Raw genomic sequence first — 18,906 nt, 5'->3', positions numbered from 1 at the left:
GTGGGGGAGGGGTCTGGTCGGGGGGAGGGGCCTGGTTGGGGGGTGGGGCCTGGCCTGGGGCAGGGGGAGGTGGGGGTCGGGCCACAGGAGTTGGGGAGGTGCTGAAGGCCGGGAAGGGCCTTCTGTGGGGCCCACAGAGCGGTCTGCAGGAAGGAGCTGATTCACCCTCAACAAAGGTCTGACCACGTCCTGGCCCAGACCCACGTGGGCCAGTACGCAGCAGGTCCACGCCACACGTGGCCCCGAGGCTCGTCCGGGGTGTCCGGCCTGGAGCTCTAGGGGCTGCTCTGGAGGGGCCCTGACTTGAGAGTATCCTCAGAGGGGAGAGAGGGGGGCTCCTGCCAAGAAGCGCGGCAGGAACTGAGACCCACAGGGGCCAGCCTGTCCCGAGCCCTCGGGAACCCTGCATTGTGGCCCAGAGAGGAAGGTGACAGAGAGGCTGATGGAGTCGGGCAGGGGGCTGGAGGCTGCTGAGCACCCCAGGGGTAATGAACTCACAGCCCTGGGTGCTGGGAAGTCCAGCAACCCAAAGTGGTCTGCCTGGGAGGGGCTGGGGTCCCTCAAGTCCCAGAGGGAGCTTGACCCAAGGACAGGATGCCCAGGATGCCCAGGGCTCTCCGGAGCCACTTAGCTGTTATCTACCCTCCTTCTCATCACTCGATCCACCCATCAATCAATCGGTCCGTCTGTCCATCCATCTAGCCGTCCACTGGCTCGTGCGTGGGCAGGGGGAGTGAGCAGGCCGCAGTCTCTGCCCTCAAGAAACTTAGGTGCTAACAGGGTGGGGGTGGGGGAGAGTCAACGGAGAAAGTCACTCCGAGGCTGATCAGCTGTGACGGGTCCCTAGCTGATGCTGGGGTCCAGAGAGACCTCTCTGAGGAGGTGAAATCTAAGTGAGGCCTGGATGACATGGAGAAGCCAGGGAAAAGTGGGCCCTGTGTCCCTAAGGGACCCCAGGGTCTACAGTGTCCACCCCTTGCCCTGCTTTGTGCCATCTCCGGTCCCATGCCCAGGGAAGCCCCGGGGGCACGGGTGGGCGTGGGGCAGTGACTGCTTGCACTGTCGCCCACAAGTGACATCATACCTGGGGGCTCCCTCACCCCTGCTCCTTCTGCCCCCAGTTCTGCAGCAAATCACTCTGATGCTTTAAAACAAATACTTCTTAATCACTAAAAATTGAAATGATTTCATGTGAAAATGTTAATGTATTCGGAATCACAGCCGCGCACTGCGTCTGACAAATTAGCACCCAGCCGGCCGCATTGTTTGTAGCTACATTTATCCTGGTGACGAGACACACACACAAAACGCAGCAGAGGGGCGGGCAGGGCAGCTCCTGGCTTGGGGGGGTGCAGGAAGGGGGAGGGGGAGGGGGCCAGGGGCAGAGGGGGTGGACAGGCTCAGACCTTCTCTGACAGCCATCCCTGACCCACTGCCGGCTGCAGGGCCACTGCTCTCCCGGGCCTTGCCCTGCCCTTTGATGCCCATCCTGGACCACGAGACCTACGCCAGGCAGGGCTGGGTGGCCTCACAGACAGCCACCCACAGACCCAGGCCCCAGAAAAGCGCAGGCACCAGGAGAGGAGAGAAACAGTTTCTGCGAGTTCCAGGTCAGCCTGGGCAACTGGATGAGAGCCTGTCCCAAAATAAAAAAATAAAAGGGGGAGGGTCCTTTTTGGCTCACAAGCGTGATGATTGAGTGTTCTGCCATTATGTGAGACAGGCCTCCCTCCAAACCTTGTGACCACATTGGCGTGTCACTCATCTCATGTGGAAAAAAGTTAAAAAAAAAAAAAGGGCTGTGGCTGTAGCTCAGTGGTGAGGGCTTGCCTAGAATATGTGAAGCCCCGGGTTCAATCTCCAATGTCAAAAAAGGGAAAAACAAGCATCCGGCGGTGAGAACCCTCACACATGGCTGGTAGGAATATAAAATGATGCAGTTGCTCAAGAAAACAGGTTGGCAGTTCCTCAACATGTTCAATGTAGAATTACTGTATGACCCTCCAATTCCTCTCCAGGTTAATAGTAAAGAGAATGAAAACAGGAATTTAACAAATACTTGTATGCTAATACTGAAAGTGGCATTATTCACAGTAGCCAAAAGATGAAAACAACTCAAATGTCCACGAGCGGATGAATAGATAAACAAAATGTGGTACATCCATACAATGGAATATTATTCAGCCATGAAAAATAATGAAGTGCTGATTCATGGGGCAACTTGGATGAACCTTCAACACATTACGCTAAGTGAAAGAAGCCGGACACAGAAGGCCACAAATGGTATGACTCTATTTACATGGACATAACAAGCAAGTGTGTAGAGATGGAGAGCAGGGTGGAGTTTGCCAAAGGCTAGGAAAAGGGAGGAATGGGAAACGTCTGTCCAATGAAGGTCTCCTTTGGGGCTGATGAAAATGTTTTGGAATCACATAGGGGCGATGGCTGCACTCTGTGGAGGAGCTAAATGACACTCAATGTGCATTTTGCAATGGTTTATTACCTCAATTAAAAACACATATTACTATAAAATACATGTGCATCAAAGTCCTGCTTCATTGAGTCTCTTTAGGGCCATCTTACAAGTCAGCATGTGACACTGGAGACAGTGGGGGTCGGTAGACACCCACTGGGTAGTGCTTACTGGGTAAAGAAGACCATGGTGAGCAGGCTGAGAAGCAACCTGCTTCTCAGGTCTCCAGGAGTGGAAGTGGCCTGCCTGGGGCCTCAGGATCCATGACAGTCCCCGCCTGGCCTTCCTATCTCATAAATGAGGCACAGGACTGTGTTTGGCCCTGGGCTCATGCTGCGGACACCGAGCAGGACCAGTGTCAGGCCTCCTGACGTTCTCCAACCAGTTGGGTGCGTCAGATGTGCCTGCAGGGGGATTTCAGCCACATGCCCCTCCACTGTGCCTTTCTAGAAGAACCAATGACCACAGACAGAGGCAAGTCATTAGATTTTCTCTTCACCTGACTCTCCAGTTCCCTGTGCTGCACCCACAGCTGGCTCCTTCTTGTCATTCTGGTCTCAGATCAAATGTCACCTCCTCAGAGAAGCCTTCCCTGACCATCCTGTCTCACTTGCTACCCATGAATAAAGTCACAGCAACCTGTGCTCACATGGCCCTCTTTGCCTTCCAGCTACTGAGCAGCACCCCACATGGTCTTAACCTACCTGCTTGGTTAAAACCATCTCTTTCCACCAGAAAGTGGGTTCTGTTAGGGAGGGGACAAGTGTCCAACTTGCTCAGTGAACTACTGCAGTGCTTAATATGGTGTCTGGCACTCAGTAAGTGCTCAATAAGTGCTTGTTTAACTGCTGATGTGTACCGTCTTCACCCAGCCTTGGCCCCCAGTCTGTCCTCTCTGCATCTCTCAAAAGCTCCCTGGGTCCTGGGCCTTTTGCCCATTCTGACTTCTACAGAGCTGGGGCTATCACCTGGCTCTACGGTGGCAGCCAGCCATGTGACACCAGGCAAGTCACTTCTCCTCTGAGTCTCCCTACAGACAGCTTGTGTGCAAGGACTTTGTAGACTCCCAGCATTAGGATTCCTTCCCTCTCTCCCTTTTCTCAAGTTTCTCCCCTGAAGCCTTCAATGGATTCCCTTCCTTTCTGACCCTATAATATTCTTTCACTCTCTCCAAGTTCCAAATGGCCTCTGTGTCCGTGCACATGTCTCCCAGCTCATTAATGTCGTCTGCTCACCCTGCTCTGCTTCTGAGCACAGGCTCCCCAGAGGCCCCCTCTCGCCTCCCCAGCGTGGCCTTCGGGCCTCAGACGCGGGACCTTTCTCTGCAGCCTTCCCTGTGGCTGCCCCCCACCCCATCCCCATCATAACTTCAAATTCTTCCCCAGCTTCCGGTTTGCTCGATGGCATCCTTCTGACTCCCTCTGAATGGCCCCTGGAATCCTTGTCTTGATGGCAGCCATTCCCCAATGTCCCCCTTGGTATGGCGCTCTAGCTCACACTGCCCATGACCTGCTCCTTGCAATGGGTCTTGTGTCTCCAAGTCCCACCCTGACTGCATCTCAGCGTCGGGGTCTTGGATTCCTGATTATCTTTTTGGCTATTTCCACCTGACCATCTCCCAGCGTCTCCCACTGAACAGGAGAAACCAAAGGCCCAACACTGGCTCTCAGGGCTGCATGGGAGGGGAGGTGGGGAAAGGAAGCTGCGTTTGGCCTCTAGCCGGACACGCACCAAGCCCTGCACACAGGGGAAGTTGCAGGCTCAGTGTGCACCAGGGGGTGGGGTGAGCAGAGTAGGGCGTGCAGGGCAGTGGGGGGGCGAGTGGGAGGTACAGCATGGGACCAGGCAGTGTGGATGCATAGGACAAAGGGATATGCAGGACAGAGGGCACAGGGGCCGGGGAGTACACGGCCCATAGGTATGTGTGAGCGGGAGGGATGCTCAGGGCTGAGGGTGCACGGCAGAGTGAAGGTTCATGGTACAGGGGGTTGCACGGGCAGTGGGGTGCAGAGTGGTGAGGTGTATGGGCAGTGGGGGTTCATGCCTGTCAAGGTGGCGGCCAGGTTCCAGCCCACCCAATTTCCTGGCTCACTGGGCCCAGGCCAGATCTTTTGATGTTTCAAGAGAAGCCTGAAATTTGGATTTTTATGTGAATCCCCTAGTTTTTTAAAAGATTTTTTTAAAAATATGGACACAATATCTATACTTTATTCATTTTTATGTGGTGCTGAGGATTGAACCCAGGGCTTCACAGGTGCGAGGAGAGCGCTCTGCCTCTGAGCCCCAGCCCCAGCCCCAGCCCCTGAATTCTCTATTTTTAAGAATATCTGCTGCTTGGGGCGGATGCCCTGTGTGCTCAGACGACCTCTGGGAGGTCCCTCTGCCCACACGGTCACCTCGTCCTCCTGAGATCCTGGCCCAGCTCTCCTCCAGGTGCGGGGCTCTGAGACCTGACTCTACGGGAATACAGGACATGCTTAGATGGCGGCCAGAAGGATGCCCAGGCAGCTCCTGGGATCGAGAAAGGCCCCGTCTCTGGGAATCCCGGGACATCAGGACAGTCTCCTGCTGCTGGCCCCTGATCTCCTATGAATCCGTTGGATTCTCCCACATAAGAGAGAACCAGCCTTGGCCCACGGTCCCAGCCTGCATCTTTATCCTGCCAACTCGAGAGGCCCAGGGGACAGTTCTCCCCTCCAGGCAGGAAATGCCCGGGGAGGGACCCCGACTGGCTCAGTTGCCACCACACGAGACCAACCGCTGGGTCCTGGATCTCTTCTCTGATCTGCTCAGCCTGGTCAGGCGCCTCATCCCAGGGGAGCGTAGTCCCACATCATGGTGGGAAGTCTCCCAAGAGTGGAGGCGCTGCGCCCTGGGACAGGATGCTAAGTGGTCACACAGTGGGGAGCAAAAAGACTACGATCCCCCCACAAGATGGGGCCACCCCCTCCAGAAAGAGTGATTCTCAAAGAGTAGGAAACTCCTCAGGGCAACGAGGGTGGGGCCAGGAGTGACGGCCAAGTCCTTCCAAAGCCCCCCTCCTTTCCATTCCACGACGGGGTCCCACGGAGGCAGCCTGGCACCCATCCACGGTCTCCCTGAGGGGTCCCGACCAGCAGTTCCAGGGCCAGGGCTGCCCGTGCCACGGACCCTTAGGAAGGTCTTTCTCGTCCCTGTCTCTTCCCACCTGGTCCTGAGCCTCCACTCAGGGCTGCGCGGAGCAGAGCCAACCTCTTCCCCCTGGGCTGTAAGAGCTTCTCTCCTAGGACTTGGCTTTCAGGGACTCTCTGCCACTGTGCCCGCCCGCCTGCCCAACAGCCCTCTATCCCACGCCCTTGCTCCTCTTGCCTAGACCTGATTTCTGCTGCTCACCACCAGGTGCCCTGTCCACCTGCTAGGCACAGCCTGGTGGCGTGGCTTCTCAGGACTGCGCCCCTTTGCTCTGGCCTTTTCTCCCCCTCACCCAGTCCCCATCTATTTTCCGTTCCTGACATCACTTCCCCGGGCTCTGAATCATGTTTGCCTCCGCCCTCTCCTCGCCCCCTACACACGCACCATCCAGATGCAGCGTGCTCTCTGGCGATGTCCCCCTCAGCTCTCTCTCTGGCTCCATCCCGCTGCCTGCCTGCTGCGAAGGGAGGCCTCATCATTTCTTGCCTGGGTGACCGCAGCAGCCTCCCGGCGGGTCTCCTTGCCTCCAGCCTCTCCCTGCTCCCATCCATCCTCCGTGTGCTGCCAGATTAATCTTCCTTAAACACCACTCGCTGCCTGTCACTCCCCAGTTCAAAGATGCAGCCAGCCCTGTCACTTGCTGGCCCCCCACAGGCACCGTCTGCTCCAGCAGGCTGTCACCAGGGATTGCCCATCCCTCTGCCTCCTCCTCTCTATCCGGCCAAACCCCGCTACAAGCCTGAGTGCCCCCGTGGGGGTAGAGGTCAGGGGTGGCCAGCACCAGTCCTGAGCCACAGGCTTGTGCTCTGACCCATCTGAACTCCCCAAGTCGGCTGTGTTCCTGCCACCTCTGCTCTGCACGTCCTGGGGGCCCACTCTGACTTTCAGACTGTCACACCGGGAGTCATACCTGGCCAAGTCACTCTAGGTGAGTTGTCCTTCACCACGTCACCCCTTCTTCTCCACCCCTTCACAAAGGCTCATCCCAGAATGAAAGCGCCCAGAATGAGCACCGTCCCAAGACACTAGCCTGTGGGTCCCGCCCTTGACCCTCTATAGATTTTGTCAACCCAAGATCCTACTCTCCACCAACATGATTCAGGACCAGTTCTGGAGAGAGGCCCAGGGCGAGTGTGCCCACCACTGTCCCACAGCACAGGCTGCTCACACCTACACAGTTCACACCTGTGAGCTCACAGTGGCCGGCATGGGCTACAGTTGCCACACTGAATGAATGACCCTTAATCCTCAAAGCCCTGTAAAGGCTGGGTGCGGTGACACACAAATATAATCTCAGCAGCTCTGGAGGCTGAGGCAGGAGGATCGTGAGTTTAAAGCCAGCCTCAGCAACAGGGAGGCGCTAAGCAACTCAGTGAGAACTGTCTCTAAAAAAAATACAAAATAGGGCTGAGGATGTTGCTCGGTGGCCAAATGCCCCTGAGTTCAATCCCTGGTGCCAAAAACAAACAAAAAAACACCCTACAAAGGAGGAACCTTTCATTATCCATATTATTTTCTGGGTGAGGAAACTGAGGCATCGAGGACTTAAATAATCTACTTAAGGTCACCCAGGTGAGGATTCCAAACCAAGCCATCAGCTCCAGAGTGCTGCTCTTAAGTGCACATCTGACTTCCCAGCCCTCAAGCCACCAGAGATCCTGAGCTGGAAGGGTAGCCACTTTTCAAGTCTGGGGAGTCAGTGGGCCCTGCGGGGAAAGTCTCTCCCAGCCTGTGATCAGTTCGAAGGGCTGGGGGTGACCTTGGTCAAATACAATGCTGCACCAAAGCCAGTGCATCCAGGCTCAGGACAGTCAGTTGTGGAAATTGCTAGAATTCTGCAAGCCAGTTGACCCTGCACTGCTAGCTGAAATAGGCCACAGCAGAGGCATTTACACCATGAAGATGGGCATCCCCAGCCCTCCCAGAGAGCCAGCCATGAAGCACTGACCAAGGCACCACTGCTGGGGACGGAAGGCGGGCCACAGTCAGAGGGTGTCCAGGCCTTTGGTGGTGGGCTGCAGAGAAGCCATACCACAGACAGCCCCCTCCTGCAGGGAGCCAGGATTCTGAAAGGGAAGAGGTTTTGAGGAGACCAGGTTGGGGTGAAAAATGGCCCTGCGGCTGTGTGACCCTAAAGGATCAGGAGGAAGCAGACCTCTGGACTAGTGCGAGGGCAGTGGCGAGACCTCCAAGCAGACACAGATTCTGACCAGACAGCAGCATGGGAAGATGGCTGAAAACCAAGGACAAAGCCACTGTGGAGGGGCCTGGACAGCTGAGTACAGGCCCAGACACAGCCCGTGGTGGGAGGGGTGCTTGGAGCAGGACCAGGAAAGACAGGCCTCCATTTTCTGCCTGAGGACCCTGAACCAGAGAGTCAAGAGCAAAGCTAGTAACAAAGCACGGAAGACCAAGGAGAGACGGGGAGAGGCTGAACGTTGTGGACGACTTCAAGGCTCCTGGCAATGACGAGTCCTGCCGACCTCTGAGAAGGTGGGAGCGGGTGGAAGATGAGTGTGTGAGTCTTGGTCTAGGTGTCATTTTTTTTTTTTTTTAAAGAAAGAGTGAGAGAGAGGAGAGAGAGGGAGAGAGAATTTTAATATTTATTTTTTAGTATTTGGCGGACACAACATCTTTGTTTGTATGTGGTGCTGAGGATCGAACCCGGGCCGCACGCATGCCAGGCGAGCGCGCTACCGCTTGAGCTACATCCCCAGCCCCTCTAGGTGTCATTTGACTCAGTCAATGTGTCTCTTAGGGTTCTTTGAGGCTAAGCAGCAGAAAGTGATTCTCAAGAACTTAAACCCCAAAAGGCGGGAGGAGGATATTAATAAGAGATTGGGGTGTTGGGAGAAGGAACAAGAGGATTACTAAGCAGGCTTTAGACTGGCACAGTGGTGCACACCTATAAAACCCAGCCACTCAGGAGGCTGAGGCGAGAGGATTGCAAGTTTGAGGCCAGCCTGGGCAACTTAATGAGACCCTGTCTCAAAATAAAAGGGCTACCATGTACAATCCAGCAAATGTCCACTGAACAGCCAGTGACCGGGATGAAAACTCCAGGCACAGTTTTAGTAGAGCTTCTCAATCAGGTGCCTGTGACCCAAGGAAGGAGAGACATGGAGAGACAAGCCAGGACCTCCACAGACCACACCCACCAGAAGAGCTTCTCTTTATCACAGGGTTTCTCTCCCATGGTAGATGAAGGCCAGACGGGAAACCAAGCATATCCGGACTTCAGCCAGGCACCTGATGAAATATCTTAGGGTCAGCGAATGGAGATGTAGGAACCAGACGACAGCACAGTTACAGGAAGGGAAACCTGTGGGACAGCCAGCACTGTTTTCTAACAGTGCTGATTAAATAGTTAATGTCGGTCTAGACTCCAGCCGTACCTCTGAGCAGGTGTATCCGTGGTGTTAGTCAGCTGGGTTATTAGACAATTGGGCAAAATGTATTAATGACTTACTGGTTAAACTGGAGGATGGTTATGCCCATCCCTTCTTGGTGGATAAGAAGCTTCTAGAAATGGTAAGCCATCTGCATACCCATAGCCCCTGGCTGAGGCGTTATGAGCATTTATGAGGTGATTGTTTAACACAGAGCACAGCCCTTGAGTTGGACCAGTGAGGGAAGACTGAGGCATCTGTTGGATGTTTGAGGAAAGAGATGCTCTCTTTCCTCCTGACTTGGGCCTATGAGGATGCAGTAGCCCTGGGAGCTCCTGGCAGCCACTCTGGGACTATTAGGGGAGAGTTTATTGGAGAGTGATACCAATGCAAGAGCACGCATGCTTCCCTGGGTCCAACCATGCCTGAAAACAGAGCTACCCCTGATTTTTCAGTTACATGAACCATAAAATTCCTCCCCCCCACCTTAAGCCAATGAGGGTTGGGTGTTCCAATATTTGTAACAGATATGTTAGTACCCTATGTTATACTGGTCTGGGGCAGCGTCAGTGTTACAAGCTCCTGGGACTAAGGAGGGTGCAATTATTGTACTGACATCCTAAGGAACAGGTAATGAGGATGCAGGGAATTGGAAGGGGGATTGGAACTGAGGAACAGCTGAGAGGACTGGAGTGACTGGCCTGGAGAGGGGCACAGGAGGCCAGGCAGGAGCCCTGTCTTAAATAACTGGAAAGGGGAAGAAGCCATCTTGTGGCCCCAAAAGGAAGAACCAAGAAACCAACTGGGTGAGCTAACTTGAAAAGATTCTACCTCATTGTGAGAAAGTGGTTTTGAACAATTCCCTTTGGTTTTTAAAAGGCTACAGGGGTGCGCAACCAACCTGCAGGGTGGAGAGTGTTTACAATCACAGCCTGTGGCTTGGACATCCCTTTCCAGGTTTAGGAAGCAAGCTCACCACACACCAGGTGAGGTCTGCATGCAGGCTGTAGATGGGGAGGGACTGGGGAGGTGAGGGACTTAGCCCAAGAATCAAGGTTGCCTAGCTTTCTCCCATAAAGTCCTTGGGGCATCAGACAAAGCCCTGAGAGTAAATAGGCACATGGGCAGGGTTTTGCCTCCCACAGGGTAGGGGTGGGGGAGCTAGAAGAGCAGTAATGAGGTCCCAGCTCCGCCACTTCCTATAGCCATACCTCAGTGTCCTCATCTAATTAATGGGGCGAGCCTACCTCCTGGGTTCTCCTGAAAGGAAATGATGCAGGCAGAGGCCAGCACTCGCCAGGATTACGATTACCACCATCACCAAGTTAATAAAGAAAAAACCATGTGCAGTCTACTCATCCATAGCTCCTCCTCTTCCCACTCCAGGGTCCTCTCCACTTGGTAGAATGCGTAGGGTGTTAAAGATTTAGGTTGAAACACCAACACGGTTAGAATGGCCGGGTCCTGGTACAAGTAGGGTGCCCTACCTCATCTGTAAAATGGGAATGAGGACAGCGGTGCATCTGAAACCCTGGCCTGCAGGAGGTGCTCAGGCGGTGCGACACCCCCCAGGCTTCTGCAGCAAGATCAGCCTCGGGTCTTAGCAAGCCCCGCGCACTGGACTGCTCCCCTCACCCGCCTGGCAGGTGGTCGGGGAAAGGGCAGGAGGCTGGGCGCTGCAGTTGGGCGCGAGGACTGAAGAGGGCGGAGGCCGCCGAGCGGCGGTGCCGGGAGGTTGGACGCCGGCTCCCGGGCGGCAGCCGAGCGCTCAGCCAGGAACTTGTTAACAGGCCCCGAACAAAGAGCCGATAATCCGGCGGGCGGCCGCGGGCGGGCTGGCGGGCGGAGGGATCCCGCCCCTTCCCGGGCTCGGCCGCCCGAGTTTACCGCGCATTAATTACCCTGCGCCGGGGCGGGGCCGGGGCCCAACCCGCGGTCGCGCAGCGCCTCCGCCGCGCCCCGACGCCCCCGGCGGGCGCGCGCCCCTCCCCAAGCCCCGGCCGCCGGGCGCCGCGGCTAATTGCTAGTCCCCTCGGCTCGGGCTCCCATTGGCTCAGGCACCTGCCGCCCCACGGCCGCTCACGTGCCTCGCAGCTCGGCTGGCCAGAGGGACCCCGCCCGCCAAGCTACCTTGAGGACGAGGAGGGGGCGCGGAGGCTGCGGATCGGGTCACGCCGGGGGCGATAAGAGGACCCGCCCCGGTCTGGCACAGTTGGTATTGTGCGTGGTTGGAAAGAATATGCGGACCTGAGAAAAACCTGCAGCCCCTCGGCTCCACTGGGTCCCCGCCCCAATTAGGAGGGGGTGGAGTCTAATTCGGGATGGACCCCCTGCAGGATCCTGGCTGGACCTGCAGGGTGGGGCGCGGGGAGTTCCACCTGCCTCTCGGTTGGGGAAAGTGGGATACAGAATCAGAATTTCCCTCCCCAAGGCCCCTGCGTCTGTCCCTCAGGTCTGTCGATCTAGAAAGACTCCCTCACCCCTCATCCACTCCCCAAATCTCAGCCACATGTTTGCCTGGAGCTCAAGGTGACCCTGAGTCTTCCAGACGGACACAGCAGTGACACGAGGCACGGGGAGGGGCCCTGATATGGAGGACCCACCAGTCAGGATGATGACTGGCCTCTGGTGGCCCAACTCAGAGTCCCCATCCTACCTAAATGGGACCTGAAACTTCTCTGGTGGGGAGGGAGCTGCCACTGGGGCCTCCCCAGACCTGTGCGAGTATCCCCCAGCCCCCAGTCTTGCACTGGTCTGAGCTGGACCAGTCCACAACCATATTAAGAGAGAGGGAGGGGAATTCTGTGTGCCCTGCCCTAGGCATGAAAAGGGACAGAGAAAGAAGCCCTGCCTGTCCCCCATCGCAAAATGGGAGTCTCATCTGAACTCTCTTCTACTTGGTCCCCAGCAGCACTCTTTGCCACAAAGACATCCAGATTCTCCCTGCCCGTGCCAGACAGGATGGAAGAGCGCCCCCTGCCACCTCCACCACCATCAATCGCTACCATTTCGTGCCTACCAAGTGCTGGATGGCTATGTATCAGCCACCCCAACCCACACCAGCACCCTGTGAGGAGGGTCGTTTTGAGTCCATTTTACAGACAATGAAACTGAAGAAGTGCAGGAAGAGCTGGATCTGGGGCCAGGACTAGTGGAAGTGTCGGAGGTGGCAAGGGCACAAAATTTAAAGAGGCTCCCACTCTTGGAGGCTGGCCCTGCACTCGCATGGTGTAAGTTCACACCCTAAGCACCTCCCTGGACCTCCTGGTCCAAACCCGGACCCCAGTGCTTGCCAACCCTCTCACTCCACCATCTCCTCCATCCGCCCTGGGGGCCAAAGGTGCCTGCAGCCCCTGGCATCAGTGCCTAGGAAGAGAGAGGGTGAGCCTTCCATGCTGACGCCTGGACCTTCTGGGGTTTCCTAAGAAGTCTGCTGGGGGCGCTCATCAGCTGAAGCAGGACTGGACTGCCTGGCTGGGGGCTGAGACTCAACTCCCAGCTCTGCCTTTGGCTGTGCCCCAGCAGCCACCTGCCTCCCAGGCCATGCAGGCAGCCACTGCTAGGGCTGTTGGTGCCTTTGGCAGGTGCTGGGCAGGTGTGAGCAGTTCCTGGGGAACCTGCTACTGAGTGCTGAGTCTACCTGAGGTTCCCAAGGTACATTTTCTGAGTAGCAGCTTCTCCCCAGCAGAGTCCCTTTAGTATACAAAATGCAAATGGCTCAGAGACATCAAGTAATTTGTATAAAACCACACAGCAAACAGTAGAGCCAAGACTAGGACTTATTTCCACACAGGGCCCCTGTTCCCCTCTGCTGCTGTGTGTCAGAGCTGACCATCAGCACAATCTCAGGATAGGCTGAAGCCCAATCATAATTTTCAGAACCTCCAAACAACTGCCCTTAGGACACCTGAAGCACTGGCCCAAGTCCCTCCAGGGAGTGGTAGATGTGCATCACCCCACCTGGGGCTCCTGCCTGGGGCTGGGGTAGGGAGCAGTGAAGCAGCTTTTGTCTCCTATCTCTGGGCCCCAGCCCTGATGCAGTTGAAGTCCCCAGTTCTGTCCCAGCTCATGCTCCTCAAATGACAATGGAGGAAGGAGACAGGCTGTGAGCACCTGCTGGATGTCAGGTCCACTCTGGGTGCTCTCTCATGCTGCCCATCCATGTGCTACTATGCCCGACATGATCTCTTCTACAGACGGGGGACAGGCAAGGATGCTTGGCTTGAGTGGAAGCCAGCCCTGTCTCCTCCAAAGCTCTTCCCTTTCCCTCCCCAGAGGGAAGAGGAGGCTGAGGCTCTCCCTGGAAGGCAGGAGGACCCCCCCCCCACGGAAGCTGGCAAGAGGGATGAAGGTGGGCTGCGAGAGCTGATCACAGGCAGCTGAGACCAGGGACCCAGGGTTCTCCCTGTCAGGAGAAAGGAGCCCCACACAGGTGATGCAGAGCAGCAAGAAAACACCCCCTTCTTTGGGACAAATCTATGCTAAGATGGAGATGGGGTGGGCAGGGAGGTGCCTTCTTAACAGTTCCAGGGATGCAGTTTGTGTGGGTCACTCACAAATGCCCCAATGTGAGCTGGGTTCCATCCATGTGTGTGGTGCCAGGGGACAGTGCCCTTCCTGCGATGGACCTGGCTTTATCGATCCCCACCCTGGATAGGAGGTCACTTCCAACCTCCTTGGAGCAGGGCAGTCTGTGTTCAGGACAAAGGATGGGAACTGCTGCCAAGGAGGGCAAAGTAAACCTCTCTTCCCTGGCCCCAGCGTCCCTCCCTGCTTGGCCAGGGGACCAAGCTCCAACCAAAAGAATGAAAAAACATTAAGCACTTGGCTGGCTATGGTTCAGGGCATGCTGGGGCAGAGAACAGGTCACAGGGTCACAGGGTCACTTGCTCACCTGACCTTGCACATGGGGTAGGCTGGGCTTTGGGGTCCCTAGGTGCCTCCAGGAAAGGGCTGATCCTCTGACCTACTGCCCGCTCCCTGCTTGCCTGTGTTGGGAAGGACTTTGAGCCAGAAACTAAATCCCCAACCAAGAGGTCTGGCTCTTAGGAGTGGCCCCCTCAGGTAGACTCAGCACTCAACAGGGTCACAGCGCCACCCACAGTGCACAAGTAGGACTGGCCATACTTGTGGGAAGCCCTGGAGGAAGAGGTAGCTGGAGTCAGAGGCTGCGGGTAGCTGCCGAGGACTGAGGAAGCAGCACCTCTGTCCTTTAGCCCACTCACAGCACATCAGTGTGCTGGGGACCCGGAGGAGGAGAGGAGCTGGGGAGAGGCTGGAATGCAGCAGGGGGTGAGGGGCTAAGCTAAGGAGAAGGGTATGGGGATGGGCAACAGCAAGAGGGCCTGGCCTAGGTCTGGCAGAGCCGAGGAGGTTGGGTGTCAGGTGGGGAGCATGCTGGCAGGGTCAGGGGCACCAGGTTCTGCAGGCAAAGGAGCTACACTCTGAAAACCAGAAGTGGTCAAAGCTCAGGACGACACAACCTGTGTCCACACAGAGCAGCCGGTGACGTGAGGCATGGGCGGGGGGCAGGGATCTCCCTCAGGGTCCCCCAGGCTCCGGTCTGGACTTCACCTGCAGGCACTGGGGAGCCACAGAAAGCTTTTTAGAGGTATCTGGCCCAGTGCCGGGGGCTTAGTCTGGGAAGAGGTAAAAGGGGAGGGGATGAGTAGAACTGGCTACCACAGTGGCCCAGGTGAGGGAATTCAGGGGCAGTGCGGGGGGGGGGGAGGCAAAGTTAGCCAGGGACACAGAGCAATGTCACAAGTAGGACTGAGCTGGAGGACTTGGTGACAAATTAGATGTGAAGCGTGAAGGAGAAGGGAGAGCCAAGGGAGACACTAAGGTTTCCAGCCCCAGGCTGGGGGACAGGGGGAGGGGGGTGGCAGGGGCCCTGGGAAGCGGGGAGGGGAGAGGGTTGACTTGCAGTGAGTAGGCAGGGCCTGTGTGTTCAGGGGCTCCAGGTGGCAGCTGAGTCCAGTGCTGGGGTCTTTACCCAAGGAAGGGGTCTCTTGCCTCAACTCAGGGCAGGCCCAACCCGATGGCTTAGACCTACAGATCTGGGGCTCAGAGCAGCACCAGGCAGGAAGGAGGGATGTGAGGCATGAGGGGCCCCTGGATCCTGGTGGGGGCCAAAGGGGGCCACTCCTAAGAGCCAGACCTCTTGGTTGGGGATTTGGTTTCTGGCTCAAAGTCCTTCCCACACAGGCAAGCGGGGAGTGGGCAGTAGGTCAGAGGATCAGCCCTTTCCTGGAGGCACCTAGGGACCCCAAAGCCCAGCCTACCCCATGTGCAAGGTCAGGTGAGCAAGACCAGGGCATCTCTTAACCCCTTGAGAATTACGACTCTCAACCCAGCCCACAGGTGGAGGGTGCACAGAGAGGTCCAGGCCTTCCCCGGGGATGGGGACAGAGGCAGCAGGAAGGGGAACAAAGGCAGATTGTTGGGGTCAGGATGACAATGCCAAAGCTTGGTTCCCCTCCCCCCATCTTCCAGGAGAGCCAGCTCCCCATGTCCCCCCTTCCAGGAGTGTTGGGGTATCTGGGAGAGGACCCCAACACAGGGGAGGCATGTGTGCCAGCTGTGTGACTGGCTAGGTAGAAAGGGACAATCTGGTGAGACAGGTGGGTGCCCAGGCACAGACAGGGGCCTGCCCAGGTGCTTTTGTGCTGAAGGGACAGGCTTTTATCTGAGGGAGTGGGGTGTGATGTTGGGTGACAGAGGGTGGGCGTGTGGCCTGGGAAGCAAGCAGGAGGCTGCAGTGATTCGGCAGTGCTAGCCCCCGGCGCCCCCTGCCGCCTGCCCGGCTGGCCATCCCTCCCTCAGCCAGTCACAGACGGTTTTTCACTGGCTGCTGTTGCTGAGGAGCTGTTGGGCGGGAGCGGGAAGAGCCGGGGTCACCGAAGGGCCAGCCTGCCTGGGCGTCCATATGTGCCCAGAGCCTATGGGGAACAGCAGGGAAAGGGCCCAAAATGAGAAATAGGGCCTGCCCCTACCCCTGTACCCTTCAGCGTCTTCTCTCATAGGCTTGAGAGCTGATGCGGGAGGCAGGCTCTGCTCCTGGGCAGCCCTGTGTCACCAATGCCCACCTGCCAGCCTTAGGTAACCTCAAACTGGGCCCCAACAGGTGCCCCAGCATTCAGGGATGCAGGTCCCCCCCCATCCCCGGCATGGCCTCCAAAGGAATCCAATTCCCCATTCCCCCATTCCTGGCTTCAGCGACCTGACTTACCAGCACCTGTCATCTGTGTTTGCACTCACCTGTGTGACAGCACAGCCGCTGCACATGTGCACAGGCCACATAAATGCATCTGGCTGCACACATACCAGTGCCGCACACAGCACACCAAGCCCCGATGTACCCGGCACACAAGTCAATCCACAGCCCTCACATGGGCTCACGTGGTGACATGCAGCTATGGCCACACAGCTCTCACATACACATCCAACTTAGTAAACATTTCCTGGACACCTACCCCATGTCCGGCAGCCCCTCCCATGTGTGGGGAAGCGTTAACACATCAGCTCACCATGGTCAACGGTGCAACCCACGCCCCCTGAGTGTTCATCTGGGGATCTGCACAAACCCCTAACAGGCACATGGGTGCAACATGAACACACCAGCAACAGCACAGCCTACTAGCCTGGTCAGGATGGGCAAGGGGGACTGTGGAGAAGAAGGGCTTGTTAAAGTGAGAATGGGGGAGTGGGTGAGGGGGAAGGGAGATAGAACCAGTGGGATGGGGTAGAGGAGGATTTAGAGGGCAGGATGGGGTGGGTGGTCAGGCAGTGGTGAGTGCAGGATGCGCTGTGTGCGCATAGAAACCCTTTAAGGAACAGCCATCAGCCTCAATCATCAGGCTGGTCCCTGAGCTCTCACTCATTGATCTCTGATCAATCTGGGTTGGCAGTTCAGGAACCCCAAAGATCCTTTTAACACTCTGGTGATGAACTGGGGCCTGGGTAAATTGGGGAACACACCCCCTCGTTCTGGGGGCCATCAAGAATTTGGAATTACCAGGCAAGTCCGAAGCCCCTTGATCACACAATTGACAACCCCCCCCACAACCTCAGCTCTACTAAGTGTATGGGGGGGGGGGAGCAGAGATCAGGAGGCCCTCACAGCTCAGCCTAGGTGGAGGCTCCCAGACACCAGACAAAGGACGCTAGGGGAACTTCCTCCCCACAAGCCCCCTCACCCAAGGGAAAGGAGGTGGACTGAGGGTTGAGTTACTAAACACATTAAGGGGCCAACAGGACGTGCAGGGAGAAGGAAAGGCTGTGGAGTTTCAGGAGGAAGGGAAAGCCCGCCTACCAACCGCACACAACTCTGGTCAACGGACCAGGGAGGCCCCCAGCCAAAGCCCGACCACGGGGCCTGGGCTCTTTGAATGCACGGGCTGCAAGAGCTGGGGGCTGTTGTATGCGCCTCCACGCCTGAGCGTGTGCGTGTGCGAGCGTGTATGGCGGGGACAGAGGAGGACACTGTGTTCTGGACGTGGGCAGAGAGGCCAGGTGCCAAGCTGGGAAATTGTGAGTGGCTGTTTTGGGGCAGATGCTACCGGGAAGAGGTATCTTAGCCACCTCCTCGCACCCCGGGCCCCATTATCTGGGCACGGGCATGTAGTCAAAACCCTCTAATCTTTGAACCTTCAAAGTCAGACTCCCCGGGGTTCATTCAAGACCCTGATCCTGCTCTGGGGCCGAGCAAGCAGCAAACTTCCCCCACCCGGAGGCGTGGGGCGTCTATACTCGCCAGCCCCGTGCGCTGCCAGCTGCTCTTGGACTTGGCAGAACCCAGGCTTCCGGGAGAGCGCGCGGCGAAGCTACGCAGCAGCGAGAGGCTGCCCCCGCGTCCCGCCTCGCAAAGTTTGGCCTCTGGGGGCTCCGAGCCAGGTCCGGCAGTGCGGGTCAGAGACCCCCCCCCACCCCCCCGACACACACAGCTGCGAGCGTTCACGCGCACGGTCCCCCGCAAACCTCCCCAGAGCGCGCGCGGCGTGACTCACCCGAGCCGCGGAGCCAGGCGGCGAGGACTATGCCGAGGAGCGCTGGCCACAGGCCGGGCCGGATGGCCATGGCCGCAGGCGGGCGAGCTGGGCGCGGGGCCCCGCGGGCGGGAGCGAGGCTTTCAGCGCCTCAGCCCGGAGCCCCACCTCGGGGCGCCCCCGGGGCCCATGCCAGCGGACTGCGCTGCCTCCGGGCGGCCGGCTGTGGGGCGCACTCGGCGCGTGGCTCCCCTGGGCACCGGGAGCGCAGCAATGCAGCCGGGGCGGAGCGCAGCGCCAGCCGCGCCGCGCACCCAGCCAGCCGCCGCTCGGAGCCCGCAGCCGGGGAGCGGGCCGGCGGGCGCCACAAAACCCGGACTGGAGTACAGGAGCGGGGCGGTGGCGGGGCGGGGCGGGAGAAGAAAGGAGGGGCCGGGTCGCCGGGCGCTGCGCGCACGGGCCGCCCCCAGCACGGGGGATCCCTCCGGGCGATGCCTGAAGCTCCCCCAGGGAGGGGTAGGGGTGGTGGGCGGGGAGGCCTCCCACCGCCCCTCGTGGTCTCTAGGGACTGGGACAGGAGTCTGAAACCCGGAGTGGATTAGTTCTCTGGATCCGGGCTCTCCTGGGCCCGCCAGTCTGCGCACAGGTGGCCCGGGAGGGGCCCAGGGCTGCGGCGACCCCGGCGCGGCGCCAGCCTGCGGAGAGCGGTCCAGGGCTGGGGTGCCCCCGGCAGGTTCTGCTGCAGTCCTCCCCCCCCACCCCTGGCCTCCCCGAAGCGCTCCGAGGCCGCCAGCGCGCCGCGGTAAGCTGCCAGCCGGCGGCTTGGATAGGGGACTGCGGGAGAGCTCTGGGGCCCCCGGCCCTCGCGCATGGGTTCCTAGGGCCC

At 58.0% G+C, this 18,906-nt stretch overlaps 1 protein-coding gene and 1 non-coding gene across 3 annotated transcripts in view; one reads left to right on the top strand and one right to left on the bottom strand.

The window, feature by feature from the left end:
• Positions 1–18,333, bottom strand: part of Unc5a (unc-5 netrin receptor A) — a 60,763-nt gene extending 42,430 nt beyond the window's left edge. The window contains exon 1 of one of the 2 annotated variants that reach the window (XM_076856587.2): positions 18,042–18,333. In XM_076856587.2, the coding sequence (XP_076712702.1) occupies positions 18,042–18,111 (70 nt within the window). In that variant the 5' untranslated portion in view covers positions 18,112–18,333. The remainder of the gene's footprint in view (positions 1–18,041) is intronic. The other variant, XM_076856589.2, reaches the window with a different exon arrangement.
• Positions 1,669–1,771, top strand: LOC143400600 (small nucleolar RNA U13). Its single transcript, XR_013091505.2, has one exon. It is a non-coding gene; the product is annotated as a small nucleolar RNA U13 (small nucleolar RNA).
• Positions 18,334–18,906: the final 573 nt, after the last annotated feature.

Source organism: Callospermophilus lateralis, chromosome 5 (genome assembly GCF_048772815.1).
Source record: "Callospermophilus lateralis isolate mCalLat2 chromosome 5, mCalLat2.hap1, whole genome shotgun sequence".
Classification (NCBI taxonomy): domain Eukaryota; kingdom Metazoa; phylum Chordata; class Mammalia; order Rodentia; family Sciuridae; genus Callospermophilus; species Callospermophilus lateralis.
This window is presented reverse-complemented; position numbering and strand designations above follow the sequence as displayed.